This window comes from Dipodomys ordii, unplaced genomic scaffold (genome assembly GCF_000151885.1).
Source record: "Dipodomys ordii isolate 6190 unplaced genomic scaffold, Dord_2.0 Scaffold78, whole genome shotgun sequence".
In the NCBI taxonomy this organism is placed as follows: Eukaryota; Metazoa; Chordata; class Mammalia; order Rodentia; family Heteromyidae; genus Dipodomys; species Dipodomys ordii.
Window position 1 is genome coordinate 215317 of NW_012267294.1, and position 25311 is coordinate 240627.

At 41.3% G+C, this 25311-nt stretch overlaps 1 protein-coding gene across 2 annotated transcripts; it reads left to right on the forward strand.

The window, feature by feature from the left end:
- Positions 1–547: 547 nt before the first annotated feature.
- Positions 548–24443, forward strand: Chia (chitinase, acidic). 2 transcript variants are annotated; one of them, XM_013024658.1, is made up of 11 exons: positions 548–580; positions 10352–10381; positions 11298–11499; positions 13780–13836; positions 14426–14591; positions 17597–17721; positions 17900–18023; positions 18284–18469; positions 19092–19211; positions 19299–19440; positions 20264–20612. In XM_013024658.1, the coding sequence occupies exons 3-11, from the start codon at positions 11423–11425 to the stop codon at positions 20500–20502; spliced, it is 1236 nt and encodes a 411-aa protein (XP_012880112.1). In that variant the 5' UTR covers positions 548–580; positions 10352–10381; positions 11298–11422; the 3' UTR covers positions 20503–20612. The 2 variants fall into 2 exon arrangements, with proteins under 2 accessions (XP_012880112.1, XP_012880111.1); XM_013024657.1 differs by lacking the exons at positions 548–580; positions 10352–10381; positions 20264–20612 and adding an exon at positions 24354–24443 and having other exon boundaries at positions 11368–11499.
- The last annotated feature ends 868 nt before the right edge of the window (positions 24444–25311 follow it).

Below are 25311 nucleotides of genomic sequence, written 5' to 3' on the forward strand. Positions count from 1 at the left end.
GTGGCAAGATAAGTTTCCCCTCACCAGTTTTCTACCAGTCTTTGTTTTCTTCTCTGTCCGGGGGTTTATAGGCCATGGGAATTTTCTTTATCCACTCCAAGTCTTCTTGGGAGTACTGAGGCTCAGGAGGCAAAGCTCGTGGTCCTGGGTCTACTAGAGTCAGTACTTCTGCTCTGGGCTGGAAGGCCGCCTCCTTAGCTGCCTGATTGGCCAAGTTATTTCCTTTGGCTTGATGGCCAGGGCAGTGCATAATATTTGCTGGTTCCCATAAGGCCCGGATGAGGCTTAAAATTTCTTGTTTGTTTTTCATAGTCTTTCCCTCAGCTGTCAGCAGCCCCTCTCTTGGTAAATGGCTCCATGGACATGCACGGTGGCAAAAGCATACCGACTGTTCGTGTAAATGTTTAGTCTCTTCCCTTTTCCCATCTGTAGGGCTTTCGTTAATGCCACTAGTTCTGCTCTTTGTGCAGATGTTCCCTGGTGGAGTGCTTCTGCCCACACTATCTCAGTGTCCGTGGTGACTGCTGTGCCCGCGTACCTTTTTCCATCTCGAATGAAACTGCTGCCGTCTGTGAACCAGGTATGCTCAGCATGCGATAGTGGCGAGTCCAACACATCTGGCCTCTTTTCCTTGGCCTGGTCTCTCTTTTCATACTCAATTTCACGTTCTCTGCCCTTCCTTTTCTGTCTTTGCTCCTCTGTCTCTCTCTTATTGTAAGCCTTTTCTGCTGCGGCTACTAATAGACTTTTCACCAAGTCTGTCTAGAGCCTGCAAGTTTCGCTTTATGTCTGGTGCAGCTTGATTTATATAGGCAAACATAATCATCTGAGCTGACTCCTGGATCTCAAGATATTGACTAAAAGCTTCCATGAGCTGCTCAAGATATGCTGCCAGACTTTTACTTCCTCCCTGTCTTACATCATAAACTTTGGCCATATTAGTAGGTCAGCAAGCCGCCGCCTTGAGACCTGCCAACAGAGCCTGGTGGTAGACGAGGAGTCGCTCCCTTCCTTCAACCTATTGTAGTCCCATGTTGGTCGGATCTCAGGAAAATAGGCAGCGATCAGGGCAGAATCCGTGATGGGTGCTCCTGTGGGGCCAGGGATATGTTTCCGGGCCGCCTCTCAGATACGGTCTTTCTCTTCAGTGGTAGGGATAGGTTTCCGGGCCGCTTCTCAGATATGGTCTCTCTCTTCAGTGGTAAAAAGGACCTGTAAAAGCTGACTACAATCATCCCAAGTGGGCTGATGAGTAAAGAGAATAGTTTCAAGCAAACAACTTAAATTCTGGGGTTTCTTAGAAAAGGGGGCATTTTGGGTGCGCCAATTGTATAGATCACTAGTAGAAAATGGCCAATATTGGAGTTGCTGTTGACCATCCGCATCCACAGGACCTACGACGCATAAGGGAAAAACAGCCGCATTAGAAGGGGGGTTGATCCCATGGCATTGTCGAGTGACTGGCCCCTCAGAAACTTTAAGGGCAGGTGCCGAGGGTTCGGCTGCTGGTTCTATAGCTCCCTCCTCCTCTTGATCATTCTCAGGTTCTACAAAAGGAACCTGGGAAGGGGAGTATAGGGGAGGAAACATTTCTTCTTCCAAGTTATCTCCCTGAAAAACTGGGTGGTACGATTTCTTTTCCTCTTTCTCAGTTTCTTTTTGTAAGTCTAGGGGGCTAGATGGAGTGGTGCCCATGGTTTCCAGTCCTGTCAGTCGTACAGTCCAAAACAATAAACGGTACAAACAAAACACACGCAGGCCTGACAGTTATGAAGTGGAGATCTCCCGAATTGGTCCGCTGACTCCTGTCACGGTGGGGTTCCACACCGATCCACGCCCCACAGCAGAAGGAGTGGACCCACAGTGAGCAAGTTGGGCATTGGTTAGGAAGCCCTCTTGGTCAGTTCCAGCCCAACATCGAACCAACCCATGCCCCATAATTCTCACAGCAGGGTTCCAAGGACCATCGCCCCACAATTCACATGGCAGGGTTCCAAGGATTCCCCCCCCCAAGAGGATCTGGGACATCTCCCAGTTCCTCCAGGGTTGTCATGCAAGCACGTCCGCTTCGACAACCCTTTACACAATACGAATCGGAGCAGCCGTGCTCACAAAGGAAAACAAAAGTACAGACAGACAATGACAGGACAAGACTAGTTAGAACCTATAGAATCATCATAGCCTTCTTCTCCGATCACCTACAACCCCAACTCCCTTCTCTTCTTCCTGTCCACCCAATTAGAGGAGTCTAGATTTCTTTCTTCTTTTTCTTCTTTCTAGTAAAGTGGAACCAAGTCAACCCACCACAGCTTTTTGAAACAATGGGTACTTCAATCAACTTTAGTTCCCTTTGAAACTTATTCACTCCCATTAGAACAGAGACTTATTCCCCCTAGTGTAACTCAAAGTAGGACCTCATACCATCCAGATGTTCCTGAGAGGAAAATGGCTGGAGGAGAAGACAGAATTCTGTGCAAGCATGCTCCTTCTCATTGGCCAGTTAGAGCTAACTGGAGTATACTAACATTGGGCCTGTTTTCAGAAGATCCTGATAGGTTCCTAAACATTGCCTTTGATTTAATTTCTTCCAGTCTTGTATATCAGTCTTCCAATCTGTTGTATTCCTGAGGAGAAAAGCCAAATTTGAACAGCACAGGTTTCTGGGGATAAAATCCATGCAAGGGATCCCACCAAGCCTCTGAGACCACAGCTGTTTCAAATGAGGACCTTAGATGGGAGTGAAGATTCTGAAGTCATGACCAGCTGTTGAATTGGGGGAAGCAACAGTCTGTGAGCAAACCTATCCAAGAAAAAAATCAGACACATTATGGAAGAAGATGAAAATCTTGCCCAGTTTTGAAGTCACCTGACAGACCTGAGAAAGTATAGCAACATGAATCCTGAGCCACCTGAAGGGCAAGTACTATTGAGAACTTTCGTCATTAGTCATTCTCCTCAAGTATCAGCCCAAAGACTCAAAGACAAACAATAGAGCCCACAAATCCCATTATCCAATTGTTAAATTTTGGCATTTGCATTTTCAACAATTGAGATAAGAGAAGAAAAGTTCAACAAGTCCTGAGAGAACAGTTCCAGGCACAGGAACAGGCTTGCTTGCTTAATAGCTATGGCAGTGAAGGGGGGGGGGGGGAGAGTGCTTTACCTCTCTTGAATAAAAATATGCCACCTCAGTGGAAAGACCTGAGCTGTTTGATTAAGAGGCTGACTGCAAGAAGCCTAATAAATGTTACCAGTGTAGACACTAGGACTGCCTTATGAAAGGACCCAAATACCAGTTGTATAAGAAGAGACATCACTGAAGGAAAGAATGTCCTTGATTCCAAAGGCAAAGAAAGACATCTGCCTCTATCTAGCTACCTTAGGGGCTGAAGATAACCAGACTTTCCTTCCATTGTGGATACCTAAACAGCCAACTGACATTAACATAGAAAGTTCCTCAGTTAACTTATTTTTTTAACTCAGAGCCTTGCATTTGCCTAGCAGATGCTCTACTACTTGAGCCACACCCCTAGTCCTTTCTGCTTTTAGTTACTTTTCACAAAGTGCCTCATGCTTATGTCCAGGTCAGCCTGGACTGTGAGCCTCTTACATTTGCCTCCCAAGTAGCCGGTATTATAAGTGTGTACCACCATGCCTGGCTTGTTTTTTGAGACAGATTCTGGGCTGGACTCAACCTCAGTCTTCCTATCCCTACCTCCTGAGTAATTGAGATTATAGGTGTGTACCACCATTGTGCGCAGCACAGCCTCAGGTAAACTCTCTGAGGCAGGTAAAATGATAAATTCACCGAATTCTTAGGATCTTTGTTTTTCCCTGACAAATCTTGTGTAGTAACTGGTATTGATAAAACTCTATAAAGACCTAAAGATTTACTAAACTCTCAACTTGCAAACTTGGTGAATTAGTGTTTTTCCTTAAATATTTTTGGTGTGCCTAGAATACCCTGCCCCATTATTATATTGCTTATTTTGGACACACATTTCACTTCATTGCTAGACATACATCTTCCTTCTTGGAGGTATTAATAGAACCAACTACCATAGCACCAAAAATATACCAAAAATAGTTTTATATTAAGTAGAACCTGTAGTTTGGGATATTGAAATCTCTGTAGCCTGAGATATTTCTGTTTCTTTAAAAAATGACCCAGAGCCCTGTCCCCACAAGTGGAAGTATTCTATTTAACCTGGAGCCTGCCAAGGCCAACAACTTCTCAAATCTAAATCCCTCAAAATACCGTCTTTTCATCTGCTGCTAATTCCTGTGAAATTCTTCCATCCTCCCTGGATTAAAGTCAGGCCAGGAATATTGATTAATCCAGACCTTGTGGGAAATTAAGGAAGCTGTAACTCCACCCTATAGCCCCTTACTCACACACTATCTGAACTCAGATACCATTATCTCAATAATCCCTTCCTTTATATCCCCTTCACTCTGGCTCGCAAAATTTTTTACTTCTTGCAAATCAGGAAAAAGAAAAACTGAAGAAAGACTGATCCTAATCCTTTAGAAGCTACTCAATATTCCTCCATAAATCAGGGAAATGCTGTGGCAAACTGGAATGCTACATGTGCAGTGCTCTAAGGTATCTCAGGGATGACTTTGATTGTGATTACCTGCAAAACTATTCTGCTTAGAAACAAATGAAGAGTGGATAAACAAAAGGGAACATCAACTAAATGAAAATGGGTTGTGGGCAAGGGAGGAAGGTCACAAATCTTTTGTACCCAAGGAAAAACAGTGTAAAAGTGTTAGGAGATTTACCTACAATGAAGCTCTGGCTGTTCTGATTACTCAAGTCTTTTCAGGGAGAGTCCTCCAGGCTACTTATAAAAACATGTCTCATTGTAGGACAAACACTGGCTTAAAGTGAAAAGATGAGATAAAATTTCCAAGCAAAGCCAAAACTGGAATATCTATATTCTTATTTTCCAGTGCTGACTTTCAAAGAAAATTGGTGGAAAAAGACAAACAGGATCACTTTATATTGATAAAGGGAAGAATACATCAATAAGATATAACAAATTTGGGGCTGGGAAGGTGGCTCAGTGGTAGAGTGCTCACCTAGCACGCATGAAACCCTGGGTTCCATTCCTCAGTACCACATAAACAGAAAAAGCCAGAAGTGGTGCTGTGGCTCAAGAGGTAGAGTACTAGCCTTGAGGGGAAAAAAAAGCAGCTCAGGGACAATGTCCAGGCCCTGAGTTCAAGCCCCAGGACTGGCCAAAAAAAACAAACAAAAACAAAAAAAGAAGACATAACAAATTTAAACACATGCACTGAATGTTGGTATATCTAGTTTCATAAAATAAATACTAGTAGATATGAAAGCATAGATCCCAACATGATAATGAGGGACTGATTTTAATTCTTCATTCTTATCCATATATCATCAGACAAAAAAAATCCACAAGTGAACTTCAGAATTAAATGACACAATAGATCATAGCTATTCAGGAGGCTGAGATATGAGGATCAAGATTTGAAGCTATCCTAAGCAGAAAAATGCAAGAGACTCTTGTCTCCAATTAACCAGCAAAAAGCCAGGGTAAAGATGTGGCTCAAGTGGTAATGTGCTATCTGAGCAAAAAAGCTAAGGGAAAGCATGAGGCCCTGAGTCCAAACCCTAGTACTAACACACACACACACACACACACACACACACACACACAATATTCAAACATATCAAGACTAAATAATATTGAATATGAATGGGTAATCAAAGAAATAAGAGAAAAATTTTAAACTTGTAGATTCACTGCTAGGTGCCAGTGGCTCATGCCAATAATCCTAGCTACTCTGGAGACTGAGGTCTGAGGATCCTGGTTCAAAGCCATCTGGGGCAGGAAAGTCCAAAGGACTCATCTCTAATTAGCCATCAAAATCCATAAGTGGCTCTAAGGCTCAAGTGGTAGAGCACTAGCCTTGAGCAAAAAAAACAAAAAGATAGTGCTGTTCTGGGTATTGTTTCTAACTAGCTAGTAACTGGAATGGCATTGGAAAGCTAGGGACTCAGAAAAGGCAATGCTAAGAGGGAAGCTTAATGCTATGAGTTTCTACTTTAAAATATCAGAGATCTCAAATAACAACGTACTTCAAGCCCAAAGGAAAACCCGAACAAGCCAATCTCAAAATTAATACATAGATACAGGTGGCCCTGTTGCAACAATGAGAAGTACAAGTTGTCATGTCCAAAACGAGCTTTACAAAGTCGGTGCGGGGGGCGGGGGGGGAAAGGGGGGGGGAGAAGGATAGTGATTGGGGGGGGGGGGGGGGGAGGCTGGGAAGGGATGTGAAGTGTAAACAAAAGGAGGAGGCTGCAATGCTTGGTAAGAAATGTATGCATTATCCTGCCCATGTAATTGTAACCCCTCTGTACAGTATCTTCACAAATAAAATAAAATAAAAAAAGAAAGAAAAAAATTAATACATAGAAAAAAATAAATTGAAGCTGGGCACTAGTGACTCACATCTGTAATCCTAGCTCCTCAGAAGGCTGAGATCTGAGGATTGCGGTTCAAAGCCAGCCCAGGCAGCAAAGTCCTCATGAGACTCTTATCCCCAATAAACCACCAGAAAACCTGAAGTGGCACTGTGGCTCAGTGGTAGAGCACTAGCCTTGAGCCCAAGATCTGAGGGACAGCACCCAGGCCCAGAGTTTAAGCCTGATGACCAACAACAACAAAAAAAGAACAAAGTGACTGATTAATCAAATAGTACAATTAAACTAATCGATTAACTAAATGGTTTGTATAAAAGTATCCTAATCTGAATCTCAAGACTGTAGCCTAAAACAAGTATATCTTACTAGAGATAAAATGGAGTTTCTCTTGCATACTCAAACTCAAACTGAGTGTGTACTGTGGCTTGTTAATAAATCTGCTTAAATCTCACATTTTACTCATTTTTTAAATCTTTTCTGCAGCAAAACCAAAGGCTTTTATTGCCAGATGATAGCCACACAGCTGTCAGGGACATCTGCAGGACTCCACACCATAATGAGTTATCTTTATCTGAGTTTCCTCATGTCTTCCCAGTACATTGATTTACTTTGGTTGGAGTTGCTTTTAGTCACTTGCAAAATTATGACATAATTTAAGTGGCATAAGCAGTAAGTACAATCGCTACAACATAGTAGATATAATTCATTTGCCTTGTTTTTGTAATTGAAATCTTCCATGACAATATTTCTATGGACTTCCTCTGGTCCAGTAAATGGGAACCAAACACACAAGCCTATTTATCATAAAATGATTGGATACAACTTAATTTCCATGTGTAATAAAGAAGCCAGCAGTCCAGACTTGAAATAATTCTAACATTCTATGATGGACGCTTTATAAGACTACCATATAAGAAGTATAGAAAATATGTACTAGAGTATATAAAGAGGAAGAGGAGACAACTGAAATGTAAAGAAAGGATTTGGACTGGACTGAAGAATTGCTAAGATTAGAATAAGTAGAGAAGAGCAGGGGATATTTCAGGCAAGATGGTGATAGCTTTAGCAGAGGCATGTTCCAGATGCCAGAACCAGAGAGGCTGAGAAGAAGAGAGCTGAAGCTGAAGTAGGAATTTATTATCAATAAATATACATCAAAGGATAACTACAGAAGGGTGTTTGTACTTCTCTACATTAGCATATAATGTTTTGAAAGGTTAGATTGGAATTCCTTTTAAATACAATTCTAGAAGGGAACAAGTTGCAAATAGTTCCATAAAAGAAGATGCTTGGTTCAACATTATTATTATCTATACATATTGACAGCATGAAATGTTTGTAGGATCTCCTGAATATAATTTGAAACTATGGACCACTGAAGAGTTCTTGATAACTTTAAATTAAACATTTTTGAAACAAATACATTCTTATTTTTCTTTTTCTTTCTTTCTTCCTTTTTTTTTTTTTTGCTGGTTGTGGGGCTTGAACTCTGGGCCTGGCACTGTCCCTCAGCTCTTCAGCTCAAGGCTAGCGCTTGACCATTTGAGCCACAGTGCCACTTTCAGCCTTTTCTGCTTATGTGGTGCTGAGGAATCAAACCCAGGGCCTTATGCATGCAAGGCAAGTGCTCTACCACTGAGCCACCTTCCCAGCCCCACAAATATATTCTTAAGATAAAATTATCTTAATTATGTAATTATGACTTGAAGTTATTTCAAAGAACAAGTATAAATAAGAAGTTCAGAAAAGGAAAACTTCCTGAGGCAGTTATAGTACAAATTACACATAAATAATTTCATGAAGAAAAAGGATTTAAAAACAGCTAATAACTTAGAAGGGATTTTACTGTCTTGTCAATAAGCATATGCTCTGATCCGGGGCACAAAATATTCACAGAATGCAATTTAACCACAATAATCTGAACAGATGCTTACCTACCTTGGAAATCTGCCACAAACGCTATTAAGCTGGTGAGTGCTTTCTATGGTGGTGGTGCCCCACACCCTGCTAGGAGTCAAGGCATTATTTTTGGCCATACTGGATCAGGAAGGTGATAGCAGTGTTGGTGGGAGGTTCAAAAAGCCGCTTCAGCAAAGGAGGAGATCTGTTGATTTATTGATTAGCTACATACACATCCTGGTTAAATGCTTTCTATTTGGGAACCCAAATGTGATAACCAGTAATTCAAATAGTATAAAAAGCAAATCTTGGCTCTGCAGGAACAGTACCTCCAGCAATGATGGCAAAGCTCATTCTCCTCACAGGTGCGTTCCTATTCAGTTATAGCCTCTTGTAGGCTCTGATACCTTTAAGCCATGGTCGCACTAAGCCTCCATGCATTTCCATTTTTCTTTCAGCATTCTCAAGCCTTGTTTCTTCTTATGCAAATCATTCTGCTTCTTGTTCTTGTAACTTCATTAGCTCTGGTGATATCTGTGCCTTTGTTGATGCCACAAACATGGTCCTAAAAGAAAAGTTCACTTGGTTTCCCCCATGCTTGTCTCATTCTTTCATCTGTAGTTCATGCCTTACCTTTTTCTCCATTCATTTTTCTGAACCACATACTTTTGATTGGCATTATGTTTCCATGTCATGTCCTGAGACTAGCTGCTTCAGTATGAATTGGAATAGGACTATACAAGTTGTTTTCACTCCACTATTTTCAGAATTATTTCTTACTTATTCTGTAGAGTCCTGCTGAGTATATATTATAAAAAAAAATGTCACACTGGAAGTAAGTCAGGCTCAGAGAAACAAGATGTGTTTATTTTCTTTCATATGTAGGTATTAGATCTAAGTTATAAACATATACAGAAGCATACGCAGGGTTACATGCATATTTACACAAACATATTAACTGAAGTGTGGTATGCACAGGAGGATTCCAATGATGCATTTGAGCAACTAATTTACAGCTTAACAAAATGAATACCAGGAAGCTGGTGGGGTAAGGTGATGGTAGAAGGGGGTAGACAAATGGAGAGAAGAAAGGTGGGTGAATGCAGTCATAATATCCAATGTGTATATATGAAAATGGAATCCGGTAAACTGAGGGGCTGGTGAGGTTGGGAATGATGGAGGAGAATGATGAAAAGGGTAACATTTTTTGAAAGAGGATAAAAAAAATTAAAGTGTCACTCTTAGGAATTCAGTCATGCAAAGAGATTCAGTTGTTTAGAGTCAAGTCATATCATCCACAACTTTTTAGTTACTACAAAGCTGTGATTTGCAATCCTTTTCAAGCATCAGAATCTTTTCCAAATGAAACCTTAAGCTCACTTCGTAAAGCAGACTTTAGGTGTCTTGGTTAGTGGCGAAGGCCTGTAATCTCTGCATCTTCAAGAGGTTGAGGATGTGACTCCTGGGGCCATCCTCCACCACATACTGAGACCCTATCTCAAAAATCAAAATTCCTCCAGTAAAGCCAGGCAGAGGCATCTGGAGATTCTGAATTCTTCTCTTCTCTTACAAGGGCTCAAAAGAGACCCCACAAAAACCCAACATCCTAAGTCTCCAAGGGAGTCTGAATTCTCCGTTTTAGGGGAGTCTTTGTTTATTGGAAGACTGTGCTCATCCAAGCTTGGGAAGTGATGCACATACGGATGTGTGGTCACCAGGGAGAGGGAATTTGGGGTAATTTCAGTCAGTACTATTTTCTAGGTAGTAGGCTTCACATTCCATAACACTTATTTCTTACATGAAAGGTGGAATAAGAGGACGTTGTGGCCATTTTGGACTAATGAGTGGAAGAATAGATTGTTGCACAGTTGCAAAGTTTCCCTTGGGCTGTAACAACTGGTGATGGATAGGATGGGACTGAAGGCCTCGGAATTAGATACTACAAGATACAGAGTAGACTCAGAGTAAATGTTTTCTCTTTCTTTCCAGCTCTGGCCTTACAGTTGAATGCTCAGTTGGGTAAGTTGTTGGCTCCAGGTTTTCTTAGTCACAAAATCTTTCTCAGCCATCAAGTTCAAAATTACTATGAATGATTCCCAAAGTAATTACTTATTTAATATATTTGATAGCAAAATACATTCCAGTATTACTTTATATGAGAAAAGCTATCAAGAGATAAAACATTGCTGTCTTTCACAGTTTGACCTCCTAAGAGCCATGAACTGGTGGCACACTGTGGGCTACATGCGACTACTGGGCATCTTTACTTTTCTATTGTTTTAAAAATTAGGGTATATTAATTATACAAGTGGTTTCATTGTGATAGTTCCATATATATATCTAAAATGCTTCAATCATATTCACTTCCTCTATTACTTTCTTATCTTTCCTTCAGAAGGCTTATGTCAGATTTATTTTGGATCAAAGTTAAAAATAACAAACTCTGATAGGAGATTACAGGCTCATGAGACTACAAAAGATTACAAGCTCATGACTGTAATCCTAGCTACTCAGATACTGAGATCTGAGGATTGCAGTTTGGAGCCAGCCACAGTAGGAATGTTTATGAGACTGTTATGTCCAGTTAACCAGCAAAAAGCTGAAAGTGGAGCTGTGGCTCAAGTGGTAGAGTGCCAGCCTGTATTGCCAGCTTGGACAAAAAAGCAAAAGGATAGTACCCAGGCCCTGACTTCAAGCTCCAGTACCAGCATGCATGTGTTCATGTGTGTGTGTGTGCGTGCATGTGAGCACGTGCACACATACACACCATCAACACAACCTCCAAGTGTCTGGACTCATCTGCAAGAGTGTTCATACAAATTACTCCCATTAAGCATCTGGGGTACAAGAAAGGAAACAGAAACAGAGTCAAAGCTGACAGCACATTTTAATGACATCTGAATGACCTACTATTCTTACTTCTCATCACCCTCAGGATCTGCCTACCAGCTGATATGTTACTTCACCAACTGGGCCCAGTACCGGCCAGGCCTGGGGAGTTTCAAGCCTGATGACATCGACCCCTGCCTGTGCACTCACCTCATCTATGCCTTTGCTGGGATGCGGAACAATGAGATCACTACCATTGAGTGGAATGACGTGACTCTCTACCAAGCTTTCAATGGACTGAAAAAGAAGTAAGAAAGGGGCAGAAGGGGATATTTACTTCTCCAAACATCAATGCTTCTTAACTATAGTTCAGAATCAATGGTTTGGAGTGAAGAATAAGATCATTTCCTGCATTTTCTTTCTTTTTTAAAAAAATAAGACAGGGTCTCAAAAGGCATACATTATTTTATATACAACACTGTGTTCGAAATAGTACCCATCATGGAATTATTCAGTTGAGCTAATTAACAGATGTGTTACAAACTTACTTTATGGTGAGAACACTTAAAATCTACTTTCCTGGCAGCTAAAAACAATACTTGTCATTGCTATCAATTATAGGCAGCATGTTACACCATGATAATCTCTTAAACTCATCCTTCCTGTCTCCCAGAATTTTTAAAAATTTTTTTTCTTTTTTTGCCAGTCTTGTCTTGAGCTCTGGGCTTGGACGCTGTCCCTGAGCATCTTTGTGCTAGTGTTCTACCACTTGAGCCACAGTGCCACTTCCAGCTTTTTCTGAGTAGATTTTTGGAGATAAGAGTCTCATGGACTTTTCTGCCCCAACTAGCTTCAAACTGTGATCCTCAGATCTCAGCCTCCTGAGAAGCTAGGATTACAGGCATGAGCCACCGGTGCAAGCCTCACTGAATTTTTATATCCTTTGGCCAACACCTACTCCAAGCACTCTACAACTTATGCCATACCTCCAGGATTATATCGTATTTAAATAGCATATCATTTTTCTCCATTTATTCACTGATGAATGGACACTGGGGTTGACTTCACATCTTAGCTGTTGTGAATAATTCTACCATGATTACAGAAGTGCTGATCTCTCTTCAAGATAGTTATTTCATTTCCTTTGGATGTGAAATTGTTTTTAATCTTTAAGGAATCTTCATTCTGTTTTCCATAAATGTAGTAATTTACATTTCCAACAATGTACAAATGTGCTTTGTATTCAAATCCTTAACCACACTAGATATCTTATATGTCTTTGATAATAGCCATTCTAGCAGGTTGGAGATGATATCTGTGGTTTAAATTTGCATTTAGTATCATTTAGCATCTTTTTGTATTTAGTATCATTTAATATCTTTTTGCATTTTAATATCTTTCCATACACCTATTAGCTTTTGTCTTCTTTTAAAAATTATCTGTTCAGATATTTTTGTCCATTTTAATCATATTATTTGTTTCCTGCTATTGAGTTGTTTACATTTCTTCTGTATTCTGCATATTAACTTCATATCAGTTTTCTTTCTTTTTTGGGGGGAGGGTCCGGTCGTGGGGCCTGAACTCGGGGCCTGGGCACTGTCCCTCAGCTCTTCAGCTCAAGGCCAGTGCTCTACCACTTGAGCCGCAGCGCCACTTCCAGCTTTTTTCTTTTTGCTTATGTGGTGCTGAGGAATTGAACCCAGGGCCTCATGCATGCAAGGCAAGCGCTCTACCATGGAGCCACCTTCCCAGCCCCTTAACTTCATATCACTTTCTTTTTTTTTTTTTTTTTTTGCTGGTTGTGGGGCCTGAACTCTGGGCGCTCTTCAGCTCAAGACTAGCACTCTACCACTTGAGCCACAGTGCCACTTCCAGCTTTTTCTGCTTATGTGGTGGTAAGGAATCGAACCCAGGGCCTCATGCATGCAAGGCAAGCACTCATCACTGAGCCACCTTCCCAGACCTCGGCATGCTATCTTTTTAATGGCTGTTTCTTCTGTTGTGCAGAGTCTTTAGTTTGATGTAATCTCATTTGTCTATGCTTTTGTTTCCTGTTCTTGACGGGGGGGGGGTCATATAAAAATCGATATTTAGCCATTGTCATAGAGGTTTCCCCATGTTTTCTTCTAGTAGTTTTATAGTTTGAAGTTTTATGTTTAGATCTTTAATTTATTTGAGCTGATTTTGTACATGGTATGAGATAGGGGTCTAAAAATTACTGGCTCTATTTCTGCCTGTTTTATGACCCAGGAAACTCAACTATTTTAGCTATTTGTATCTGGAAAAAACAAGTGGAGGGTATGAGATTTCATTGAATTTAATAAACAAGAAAGGTTTTCTGATCAAGATGCATTGTATTCCCAAACAGTTTTGTTGTTGAATGGCAACTCCTTTGTACACCACTTAAATAATAATTGTAACAGATATATATATATATATATATATATATAATATGTACTTTTGTAAAGAAAGTTTTCTGAAGAAAATTATTCTATATCATATCACATTAAGGAAACAATGAATGCTATGCACAGGACATTGCAACACAATTGATCTGAAATTTCTCTTTTTCATCTTTTGCTTTAAAGGAACAGCCAGCTGAAAACTCTCCTGGCCATTGGAGGCTGGAACTTTGGAACTGCCCCGTAAGTCTTCTTTGGAGAGACTGTTATGTGCTGTGGAAAGCAAGTTAGCCCAAAGTAATCTGTGTCCTTTTAGAGTCACCAATTTAAGATAGAGTATTACAGATGTATGTTAAATAAGTATACTGATTCAGTAAAATACTATACCAAAGCTTCCACATTGAACATATTTTATGTTTAAATTTCAGCGCATATTCTGGGATTCTATCACAGAAATTTATCTGCTTCCAAAACAATAAAGAGGGCAAAGCCCCGGGGAGGGTCTTACATAGCTTGTCCTCTAGGAGAAAGAAGGAGAAATCATGTACATAAGAAGACTCTTTTAGGGACATAAACTTGAGGGGCTACTTGAGGTGAGGTATTCAAAGCAAGAGCAGTCTGAGGGACAGATTGGGTAAATAACAAAATGAAGGAACCCTAAGATAGTATAGCTGGTAAGAAGAGTGAGTACAAAGGACAGCCAGGACAAAACCAAAAACATCTGTGGTATGAGTGCTAGAGAAAGCTTGGAGACAACAAAAGAAGTACAGTGTTTGTTACTCCGGTGTTTTGGGACCACTGCTTACATCTGCCATCTTTGAGTCTCTCTCAGTTTCACCACTATGGTTTCCACTGAGGAGAACCGCAAGACTTTCATTGCCTCCGTCATCAAGTTCCTGCGCCAGTATGACTTTGATGGGTTAGATCTTGACTGGGAGTACCCTGGTTCTCGTGGGAGCCCGCCTCAAGACAAGCATCTCTTCACTGTCTTGGTACAGGTGAGTAAAAGACTAAGATTTAGTAGCTCAACAAGATTCAAATGTACTTCTTCTAAAGGAGAATTTAGCAGTTATAGAATCTTAGCACTGCAAAATTCTTGGGTGTCATATCTAGTAAGCATTTAAAAACAATATGTGACCAGGGACTGGTGGCTCACCCCTATAATCCTAGCTATTCAGGAAGTCAAGATGGAAGGATCAAGGTTCAAAGCCAGCCTGGATAGACAAAATCCAAGATATTCTTATTTCCAGTTGACCAGCAAAATGCTAGAAGTGAAAGTATGGCTCAATGGTAGAATGCCAGCCTTGAGCAAAAAAGCTAAGTAAGAATGTGAGGCCCTGAATTCAAGCCCCAGTACTGGTGCGTGCATGTGTGCACAGGTGCACACACACACACACACACACACAACAAAAAGAAAAATGTGCACCATATGTCAGATACTCTATGCCTTACTCACAAAGTGTAGCTCAAGCCAGGTGCTGGTAGCTCATACCTGTAATCCTAACTACTCAAGGAGGAAAAATAAATACCTGCAATTCATTTCATCTTCACCTTTACTCTATGCTATTGGTACTATGCATTTTACATTTTTTATAGATTAGTAATTTAGGTATATAAAGGGTATAAGTAACTTGCGTCAAACCACATAGCCATTTTCTTCACTACTTGTGGTATTGGTTTCTAAGTTTATTGCTTCCAGAAATTATACTAGACACCATACTGTTACTGAGCACAAACACAATGTATACCATATATTGTGTTAGATGTCAGGCTGAGGACAAAGATAATACATAATCGTTGACTTTAAAGAATGCACAGTAAGAGGTAGAAGACTGAAACATAACCACAATTGCAGTACATTTTGATAAGTTCCATGATAAAGGTCTATGAAATACTAAAGGAGCAAAAACAAAAGGGGACTCTTGAGAAAGGATCAGAAAGCATTTTGGAGCCACATGTCAGTAGCTCATATCTGTAATCCTAGCTACTGAGAAGGCTGAGATGTGAGGATTGTGGTTTGAAACCAGCCTGGACAGGAAAGTCTGTGAGACTGTTTGTTTTTATTATTTCCGTGTGTGTGGTAGAGTCCTAGCCTTGAGCAAAAGAGCTCAGGGATAGCTCCCAAGTCCTGAGTTCAAGCCTCAGAACTCACACACACACACACACACACACACACACACACACACACACACACACACATTTTGTACATAAACCAAGGCTTTGTCTCAGTGTTGAGAAAACCTTGTGTTAACTATTGGAGGATAAGAATGACACAAATAGAAGACATATATTACTTACATACATACACACATATATATATATATACATATGGACAGACAGATATATGTGAACAAGAAAGTGAATGCTGGCCTGAGAGGCTACATAGGTAGCAAGAATCAGGACATATATATGAGAACTGTATATTAGGTTAAAGAATATGGAATTTAGAGCCAGGCATCAGTGGCTTATGCCTGAAAACTAACTACTCAGGAGGCTCAGATCTGAGGATCATGGTTCAAAGCCAGCCCAGGCAGAAAAGTCCATGAGACTCATATCTCCAATAAACTACTCAGAAAACAGGAAGTGGTACTGTGGCTCAAGTGGTAGAACCCTAGCCTTGAGCTGAAGAGCTCAGGGACAGCACCTAGGCCCAGAGTTTAAGTCCCACAACTGACAAAAAAAATAATATGGAATTTACCTTTAAGACCATGGGGCAGCTTTGAAGGATGCTTACATAGTGGAGAATTGTGATAAAACTTATAGATGTCTCTGGCTTTAACCATGAGAATAAATTAAAAGGTAAGGATAAAAAGATATTTGAGGAGCCAAACAAGATGATCAAGGCCCCAGCAACAGTTCTAACAATGAGGGGGAAAGGAGACATACACAGGGACATAAAGAGGGTAAAAGTCAACAGATCTGGGGATTGATTTGAAGTAGAAAAGAGATGGTTTTTCAATGTTCTGACTTTGAGGGCTGGTTTGATTGTGGTGCAATTCATGAGTACAGTAAATACAGTAAGAAGAATAGATTTGGAAAAATAATGACTGATTAATTTAGTTTTGATCATGATGAATGAGAGGTATCTGCATTGCCTAACTGGCATTGGATGAATAACAACCTAGCATTCATGATAATAAATTTGACTGGGTATCAGCAAGGGTAGAAGATCACCAAGGAAAAATGGATGGAATGGTAAAGGTCAGAGTTTTAAATATAGGTTTCAGATTTCCTCTCCCAAGACAAGGATTCGTCCAGCCTCTGAATAGTTTCTGTAGTAAGGACATCCCTAGGAGAAAATCAAACTGTCCTAACTATCAGAAAGAACAGCAACTCTATCCTAAGCAGAAAACATGTCTCCAGTTATAAATTATACTTTCTACCCATTGGTTCTAGTTCTGCTACTGAAGCAACAGAGAGTAAGACCATACTGGATTCTTTTTCCAGTTAAATGTCCCATGACACTCTTCAGAGACTGGAACACACTGTGGACCAAACAATCCAATGATAAGTACTAAATCCAAATAAGATTAGAGCCACACAAAACACAGGTGGACTGACCTCTGGCAATGAATGAGAACCTGTCACCTAAGCATTACCACCTTTCTCATTAGCCAGTCCAGCATTTCACGTGGTGGGATGTGACTCCATTAAGTATTTCTTCCACGAAGCAAATGGAAACAATTTTCTACACTACTAAAAGCTAAATGCGAGATTCTGCACCACAAGGGGCTTCAGAGCATTGTCAGGCAGTTGGAGCTCTGCCCTCTCTTCAGGGGCCTGGGTTCTGATTGTGACCTGACCACTAACTTGCTGGGTGATTCTGGTGGAATTTTCTAGTCCTCATCTAGATCAATTAGGTGTAATAATACCCTCTATCCTATTAATTTTATTGAGATGTTGAAAACTGTTGAAAAGGAAAAATATTATGCGTATATATGTATAAAGTTTAAAGAGCTGAAATCAGCTTTGAATATGCCCTATCCTGCCTTTTGTTTTTCAGGAAATTCGTGAAGCTTTTGAAGAGGAGGCCAAGCAGACTGGCAAACCCAGGTTGATGATCACTGCTGCAGTAGCTGCTGGCATCTCCACAATCGAGTCTGGCTATGAGATCCCTCAGGTGTCCCAGTGAGTGAAGCACCTTATCCTCAAACTCTCATTTGTATCATTAGGCATAGTATACTTATCTGGGGGCCGTCTTGCTACTCAGAAACCTTGTTTGGGAGGTTTGAAAGTAGTGTCATTTGCCTGCAGAGGTGGGGAAAAGGATGATCAGCAGTGCTTTAAGCCATGTACCCCACTTCAGGTACCTGGACTTCATCCATGTCATGACGTATGACTTCCACGGCTCTTGGGAGAGCTACACTGGAGAGAATAGCCCCCTCTACAAATACCCAACTGATACAGGCAGTAACGCCTATCTGAATGTGGTAAGGCACTCCCAAGAGGTGAATGCAGACCAGATATGATACATATCATGTGGAGATTAAGCACAAAAGAAACCTAAGCTCTGCAACTCTCTCACTTAGACAGTGGTCCAAGTCTCTGCCTCTATTTCATTAAATGTGATTCCATCAAAATATTTTGAAACAGAATACTAATCTACCTGTCACTAACATCATCTCCTTTTGCCTGTTAAGCAATGGATCCACCACTGTTTGTAGCTTGTAGCTAACAACTATCATTGCAGGATTCTGCCATGAAGTACTGGAAGGATAATGGGGCCCCAGTTGAGAAGCTCATTGTTGGATTCCCAGCCTATGGACACACCTTCACCCTGAGCAACCCTTCTAACACTGGAATTGGTGCCCCTGCCTCTGGTGCTGGCCCTGCTGGGCCCTATACCAGGGAGTCTGGGTTCTGGGCCTACTATGAGGTAAGTAGATTGGGGTGTACAGTGCTCTGTGAATTTCATGCACTATCTAGGCCTTTAGACTAGAATCGACTGAAATTGCAAATGTTCATTCTGAGTATTACCTACCTGCTCTATACCAGTATTTCTCTGAATACTTAAAGCCTTCTGATAACGCACTTACATAATTAATCCAAATGAGGAGCCCTTAACAACACCTATATGCCTTCAAGCAACAGACTATATCCTTAAGGTCATTTATAGTAGAACACAAAAGCATAATACATTTCCCATGTTACTATGGGTTCCCTAAATCAAACACTTATGAACAAAACATAAGCTCTTGAAGAAAAAAGACTTTCTTCTTCCGCACAAATAAAAACAAGTACAGTTTATCTAACTACAAGTTTTTTTAATTACAAGAAACTTGAGTAAAGCCTTAACTAGATACATGAAGGGAAAAAGAATTATTAGAGCTGAGCATATGTGTTTTCGTTCATTAAAGTTTTATTTTTATTATTTAATTTTGGTACTGGTACTGGGGTTGGAACTCTGGGACTTGCACTCTTGCTTAGCTTTCTACACTCACAACTAGCTTTCTACTGCTTGAGCCACATCTCTACTTTTATTGATTTTTTTTTTAAAGATTTGTACCTTCCTGAAAGACGGAGCCACAGAGGCATGGGATGGGCCTCAGGAGGTGCCCTATGCCTACCAGGGGAATGTGTGGGTTGGCTATGACAATGTCAAGAGCTTCGACATCAAGGTAAGATCAGCGCCTTGGAAATGCCAAGGATCTAGCCTGGAACTCCAGGAACCTAAATGATTCCTGTTGTCCTCTCTCCTTCAATAGACCCAGTGGCTTAAGCAGAACAACTTTGGAGGCTCCATGGTGTGGGCAATTGATCTGGATGACTTCACTGGCACTTTCTGTAACCAGGGCAAGTTCCCCCTGATCTCCACTCTGAAGAAAGCCCTCGGCCTGCAGAATGAAAGTAAGTGACATCAGGGGGGATGCCAGAGTGCACAACTGTCCCTTCCCCAGCAAAAACAGGCAACCTCAGCATCCACTCACCCCTTGGTGTAAGAAAATTACTCTATTTTATCACACTATTTTTTCTCAGATTAGACACAGGTCCTCTTCTTTCCCTATTTCCCAACTTCCAAACCAGAATTTTATGCTTTGGTGGGAAACCAGACCCACCTGGTAGGTTTTCTTTGGGTCTGCTAAGTCTTCGGGGCATATAAGAGAATGTAGAAATTATGTTGGCTCTCCTATAGAAATCAACTTGTTTATGAGCCTTTTTCCATCCGCCCTTACTGAGACTCTCTTGTCTAATCTGTCATTCCAGAAACAGAACTTCCTAAATCGTCTGCATATTCTTTCTCAGTGTATATTTATTCCCTACTTATACCCAAGTGATACAAAAGTATTTTGTACACATTGTGTGCTCAGCAGGGACATTTTGAATGACTTACACATCATCCACAAAAAAGAACCTTTTATTGAAAGGGAGGCTGGTTTACTTCCTAAGTTATAGCATTATCTTCAGATGTCCTCAAATTGTGGGACTCCAGGGTTAACTGCACCCCACCTGTAGACCTCCACACCTACAGTGCTCATCAACTCTAGAGAAGCCTGAAACCTCACCCAGACCCACCCTAGCCTAGCCTTAACCCTATCCTTATCCCAAGCCCTAGAACTAACACTAACCCCACTCCAATCCTAACCCTAGACCTAATCCTAAACCCATCCCCAGCCCTAACCTTAACCCTCTTGTGCTGCTGTATGTCTGCCCTTTGTGGTATATATTTCAGGTTGCACGGCTCCTGTTCAGCCCAGTAAGCCTGTCACTGATGCTCCCGGCAGTGGCAGCGGCAGTGGCAGTGGGGGCTCTGGGGGCAGTGGATTCTGTGCAGACAAAGCTGACGGCCTCTACCCAGTGGCAGATAACAAAAATGCCTTCTGGCACTGCGTAAATGGAGTTTCATACCAGCAGAACTGCCAGGCTGGGCTTGTCTTTGACACCAGCTGCAGTTGCTGTAACTGGCCATGAACATGACCAGTGTCTGTATTGCCCAGCCTCCTGAACAGCCTCCTTTGCTTCTTGCAAAAGAAATCTTGCTCCTTAAAGTTCTGCAATAAAACCAGCAGTCTAAGCATGAATGTCTGTGGTTTTCAGTGACTGGGGTAGGAATTTCTCCTGGATAAGAAAATGCCAGCTACCCTGGGGGTGGAAGAGCATGTGTGAGGAAGTGTTGGGACTAACCAACCGAATTTCCGCCTGCCCATGTTCATCTGCATGGAAATTGGAGTCTGCGAGAAGGAAATGTAGAATATTTAGTGCAAGAGTGGGTTGAGGACCTGAAGAGAATAGACTTCCAGATTCAAGGGAATAGATGTGCTGCTTGGCTTTCTCAGGAGTAGAAGGCCATGGATCACTTCTGCTGAAGATGCAGTGCTAGTCTAGTAACTCCAGGGTTGGTAGATTTGGGGAAATCTCAGTAGTGGATTCCTCCTGGAGTGCTTGTCCAGCACATGGGCTCAAAGGCTTCCTTTTCCAAGAGGTTGCCCCATTCTGATAAGAGGTGGTAGTGGCCCTAGCTGTTGTCACCCCTCTCTTTGATTGGCTGGGATGCACATCTGACAAGAGGGCCAATCAGATCTCTTGGAATTTGCAATGCAAACAGGGCTTCTGGCCTGTCGGTAGTATGCAAGTTCAAGAGCTGTCAAGAGCAACTGAGGGGAAAGGAGAGTTGTCTTGGATACAGAGCAAGCACAGAGCAACCAGGAAAAGTCAGGGAGTATATGAGATGGAGCAAGCACAGAGCACACTTTCTGCTGGTTTTCTAGCCCTTGATTCTAACTCCTTTGGAAAGCCCAGATAAATTTCTGCCTTTGAATTCTGTAATAGAGGAAGAAGGATGGATGATATGTATGTTCCTTTAACTGTGCAATTCCTCTTTACTACTTAAGCAGTAAAGTTTGCAACTGAAAGTAGCCTTACCTACCTAAAGTAGTAAGAATGCAATGGCTGATTTAGGGGGTGGCAGGTATGCTTACCATGTGTCAAATTCAGTATTTTTGAGAACAAGTTTCACTGTGTAGCTTAGGCTGATCTCAAACACTTGATCCGCCATTCTCAGCCTTTTGAGTAGCTGGGACTAACAGCATATGCCACCATGCCCTGTTCGAACTCTGTTTTGGGGGGTTTCTATGTATTTTCTAATTTAGTTCTCTGAGAAAGCTTAGGAGACAGATACTATTAATCCCAGGAAACAGGCACAGAGGAACTCCAGTAAACTGCCCAACATCACACAGCTTAGTTAGCTGCAGAGCCAAATCCAAAGTTAGACCCTACTGTGTTCTACTGTTTCCCAAGACACCAAGTGCTGTGTTTCTGTGAGAGACACTAAATCTTGTGACTGCTAAGGTCCATGGCAGCACTCTGGGGAATGTCCACTCATTTGTGGACCCACAACACTTAATCCTCTACCAATTTGCACCCTAAGCACTGAAGACACAGTGGTAAATAAGACAAATATTTCTCTTTCATGAGGTGATATTGTGCTTGTGGCACAATAAATAAGGAAATGAGAGATAGTGTAAGAATGTGCTCAGGGGAGGACACTGCTTTTAGGTCCAAGTAGCTAGGATTACAGGCATAAGCCATTTACCCAACAGAATTCTATTTTGGTTTTGGCTATCCAGATGGCCTAGATGGGGAGAGTCTATTTGAGGCCCTACTTGGGCCTTGACAGTCAAGGAGAGGAGCCATCCATTAGAGGTGAAGTGGATATAGGGTCACTCAAGCAGAACATGGAGTATGAAACATATGAAGACCAGAGTTGTTGGAGGTTGTGTGAACAGGGCTGAGATTGTGTAGTTTTCTTTGGTTCTTCTATGAGCAAGGGTTATGGTAGAGATGGTGTGACATGGTTTCAGTTCAACACTGTTGACATGGAGTTGGGATAGGAATTCAGGACACAGGAAGCAACATTCATGGTGACAAAGCCAATGGATTAAATCCTGAGCACTTGTGTGACTTATGCTCAGGATTTAATGTGTCCTCAATGATCAAGTAAAGGGGGAAAGGCCCATAAAATTGGATAGTTATTTTAAATGATTGCATTTCTATTAGAAAATGAAGCCTGTGGCAAAAAGAGCTTGGGAATGTGGGGGAGCCATATTGTACTACAAGAGTCCATGAGGATGAAGGGCTGTGGACTTAATGGAGAAAGGACATGGAAGCAGCTGCTGGCTTTGAGAACCAGCATCTTTATAAAACAGAGTGGCCAGGTGTTTCCAAACTAAAACCTATTCCAGTGCTACTATTTCCTCATAAAAATGAGTTGTACCACCATTAATAGGATGCAGAAATTGCAAAAACTAAATGTAGAACCCCCAACTCAATTTTTCTTTCTCTTTTAGATATTAATGTCTTTTTGTGTATAAATGTGCTGGTCCAGAGTTTTGAGCTCAAAGCCTGGGCACTGTCCATGATTTTTTTTTGTTCCAGGCTAGCATTCTACTACTTCTGGCTTTTTTTGGCTGGCGGGGGGGGGGGGGAATGCATTAATTGGACAGAAAGAGTCTCAAGGGATTTCCTGCTTGGGTGGGCTCTGAACCCTGATCCTTAGATCTCAGCCTCCTGAGAAGCTAGGATTACAGGCATGAGCCATTAGTGCCCAGCCACATATTAATTAGTCTTAAATGTTTTCTATATGCCTGCTATGTGCAAGCAAAGGGTATGATCTAAACCCTGTGATTACACTGACATCACTTCCTACAATTCTCTCAATTTCAGCTATGTCATCTTGCTATTTCTTAAGTATTCAAGGCATCTTGCCACTGCGGAGACTTTGCACAAAATAAAATATTCTCCCTTCAGATTTCTACTTGACTATTTATTTGACTCTCTGACTTCCATCAGGCCTTCCCTTTCTATCAAAGATTGAATTTGCCTTTATCTACTTTTCTCTGATGTTCTTCCTTTTTCCTGGATACTTACTGTTACCTGGCATAGCATGTGTTTTATGCATTTACCTTTTTCTATATCTCCACTGGAATTAACCTCTAAGGGGACAAGGATTGCTCTTCAATGGTATATTCCTACTGCCTAAAAGAATGTCCAATATATTGAGGTTAAGAACTACTTACTGTAAGAATAAACAAAAGGATATGGAGATAAGAATTAAGAAGTTAAGCATTTCAAGCATTAAACAAGTTAGTTTTATGCAGATTATTGCCTACTCTGGGTTAAAGAACACTGTAGGTATGACCTTTGACATGGTACATGACAAGACAGACATATATGCTCCTTGTGTGCTTCTTGTTGGCCTGTATGACAATTCTATGTGGCCTGTGAAAAGTGTTTTGTCTTGTTTCTGCTGGTACTAGGGCTTGAACTCAGTTTGCTTTTGTGCTCAAGGTTGGAGCTCTACCACTCAAACCACATCCCCATTCCCAGCTTTTTGCTCACTAATTGGAGACAAGTGCTTTTCACATTTATCTACCATGGCTAGCTTCAAACTAGGATCCTCAAATCTCAGCCTCCTGAGTGGCTCAGATTATAAGCATGAGCCACCAGTGTCTGGTTCCTATGAATGATATTTTAAATATTCAAATAGCCCCTGGCAGAAAATATCCTTAGACTTCTTACTTCTCCATCTCTGAATGGTAAATATTGTCCTTGTGCTACAGGTACAGAAAGTGAGACCATGCACAAATAACTTGTCCAGGATCATGCAGTTGGTAACTTGTCAAGCTAATTTTCAAATTTAGCCTGATTCCCTTTGTAACATCACACTGCTTTGCAAGAGGGCACTGTCACAATGACTTGAAGATAAACTGGGGTGAGGATGTCACTTAGCAGCAGACTTGGACACCCTCTTTATTTTACTGCAGGAGGGTACTGAATTATGGAGACCATATATGAGAAAACCGTGATTCTTGAAAATCCTCATGAGGAGTGGTTCTGGTCCAACGCTTTGCAATCATTCTCAAAGGGCAGGTTCTATGAAATACCCCATGACATCAACAGACACCTGCAATGGAATTGGAAGACTACTCGTGGTAATCATTTTCTTAGACTGTAATGCATGTATGAAAATGCATCTCTATAGTGTTGGAGTCTATACAGAAAGAGGTGGGATTACCGTGCGGATTACATGAAGAGCTGGACATGCTCACCATGTCTTAAGACTTGGCAAGATGCAGCTCCCATTCAGTTATACAAATGATCATCTTTTTTGTATTTGCACAGAGGTTCCCTTACAGCTGTCTATAGTCTTTGGCACAGAAGTGGTAGATAGAAGTACATTTGTTAAATGTCAGTTGCAAGTTCATCCCTTGATGAGCATTTCTTGTCAATGCCTGCATTCCCATTGGCAATGCTAGGAGGAAAGGAATGATGTGTGTCTTTTGACAGATATGCCAAAGCTTAGCTAATGCGCAACCAACCCATGCTTGAAGCTGGGTGCTGGTGGCTCATGCTTGTAATCCTAGCTATTCAGGAGGCTGAGATCTGGGGATTGTAGTTCAAAGCCAGCCCAGGCAGAAAAGTCCATGACTCTTCTTATTTTATAAGAAGAAAAGAGCCAGTGAAAAGTTTTATTTTTAATTAATTGTTTTATTTATTTTTGTTTATGTGGTACCAAGGAATTGAACCCAAGGCCTCGTGAATGCTAGGCAAGCACTGTATCCCTAAGCCACTTACCCAGCCCAAGTCCATGACTCTTATCTCCAGTTTAACCACCAAAAAGCCAAAAGTGGAGCTGGGGCTCAAGAGATAGAGTGCTAGCCTTGAGCAAAAAAGAGCTCAAAGACATCATTCTGGTCCTGAATTCAAGCCCAAGGACTGGCA

Excerpts from the sequence above, each read along its gene's own strand:
- Chia (XM_013024658.1), top strand. The coding sequence starts at position 11,423 with ATGCGGAACAATGAGATCACTACCATTGAGTGGAATGACGTGACTCTC. Across the intron at positions 13,837-14,425 it reads TGGAACTTTGGAACTGCCCC|TTTCACCACTATGGTTTCCA; the intron begins GTAAGTCTTCTT and ends AGTCTCTCTCAG. Across the intron at positions 19,212-19,298 it reads TCAAGAGCTTCGACATCAAG|ACCCAGTGGCTTAAGCAGAA; the intron begins GTAAGATCAGCG and ends CTCCTTCAATAG.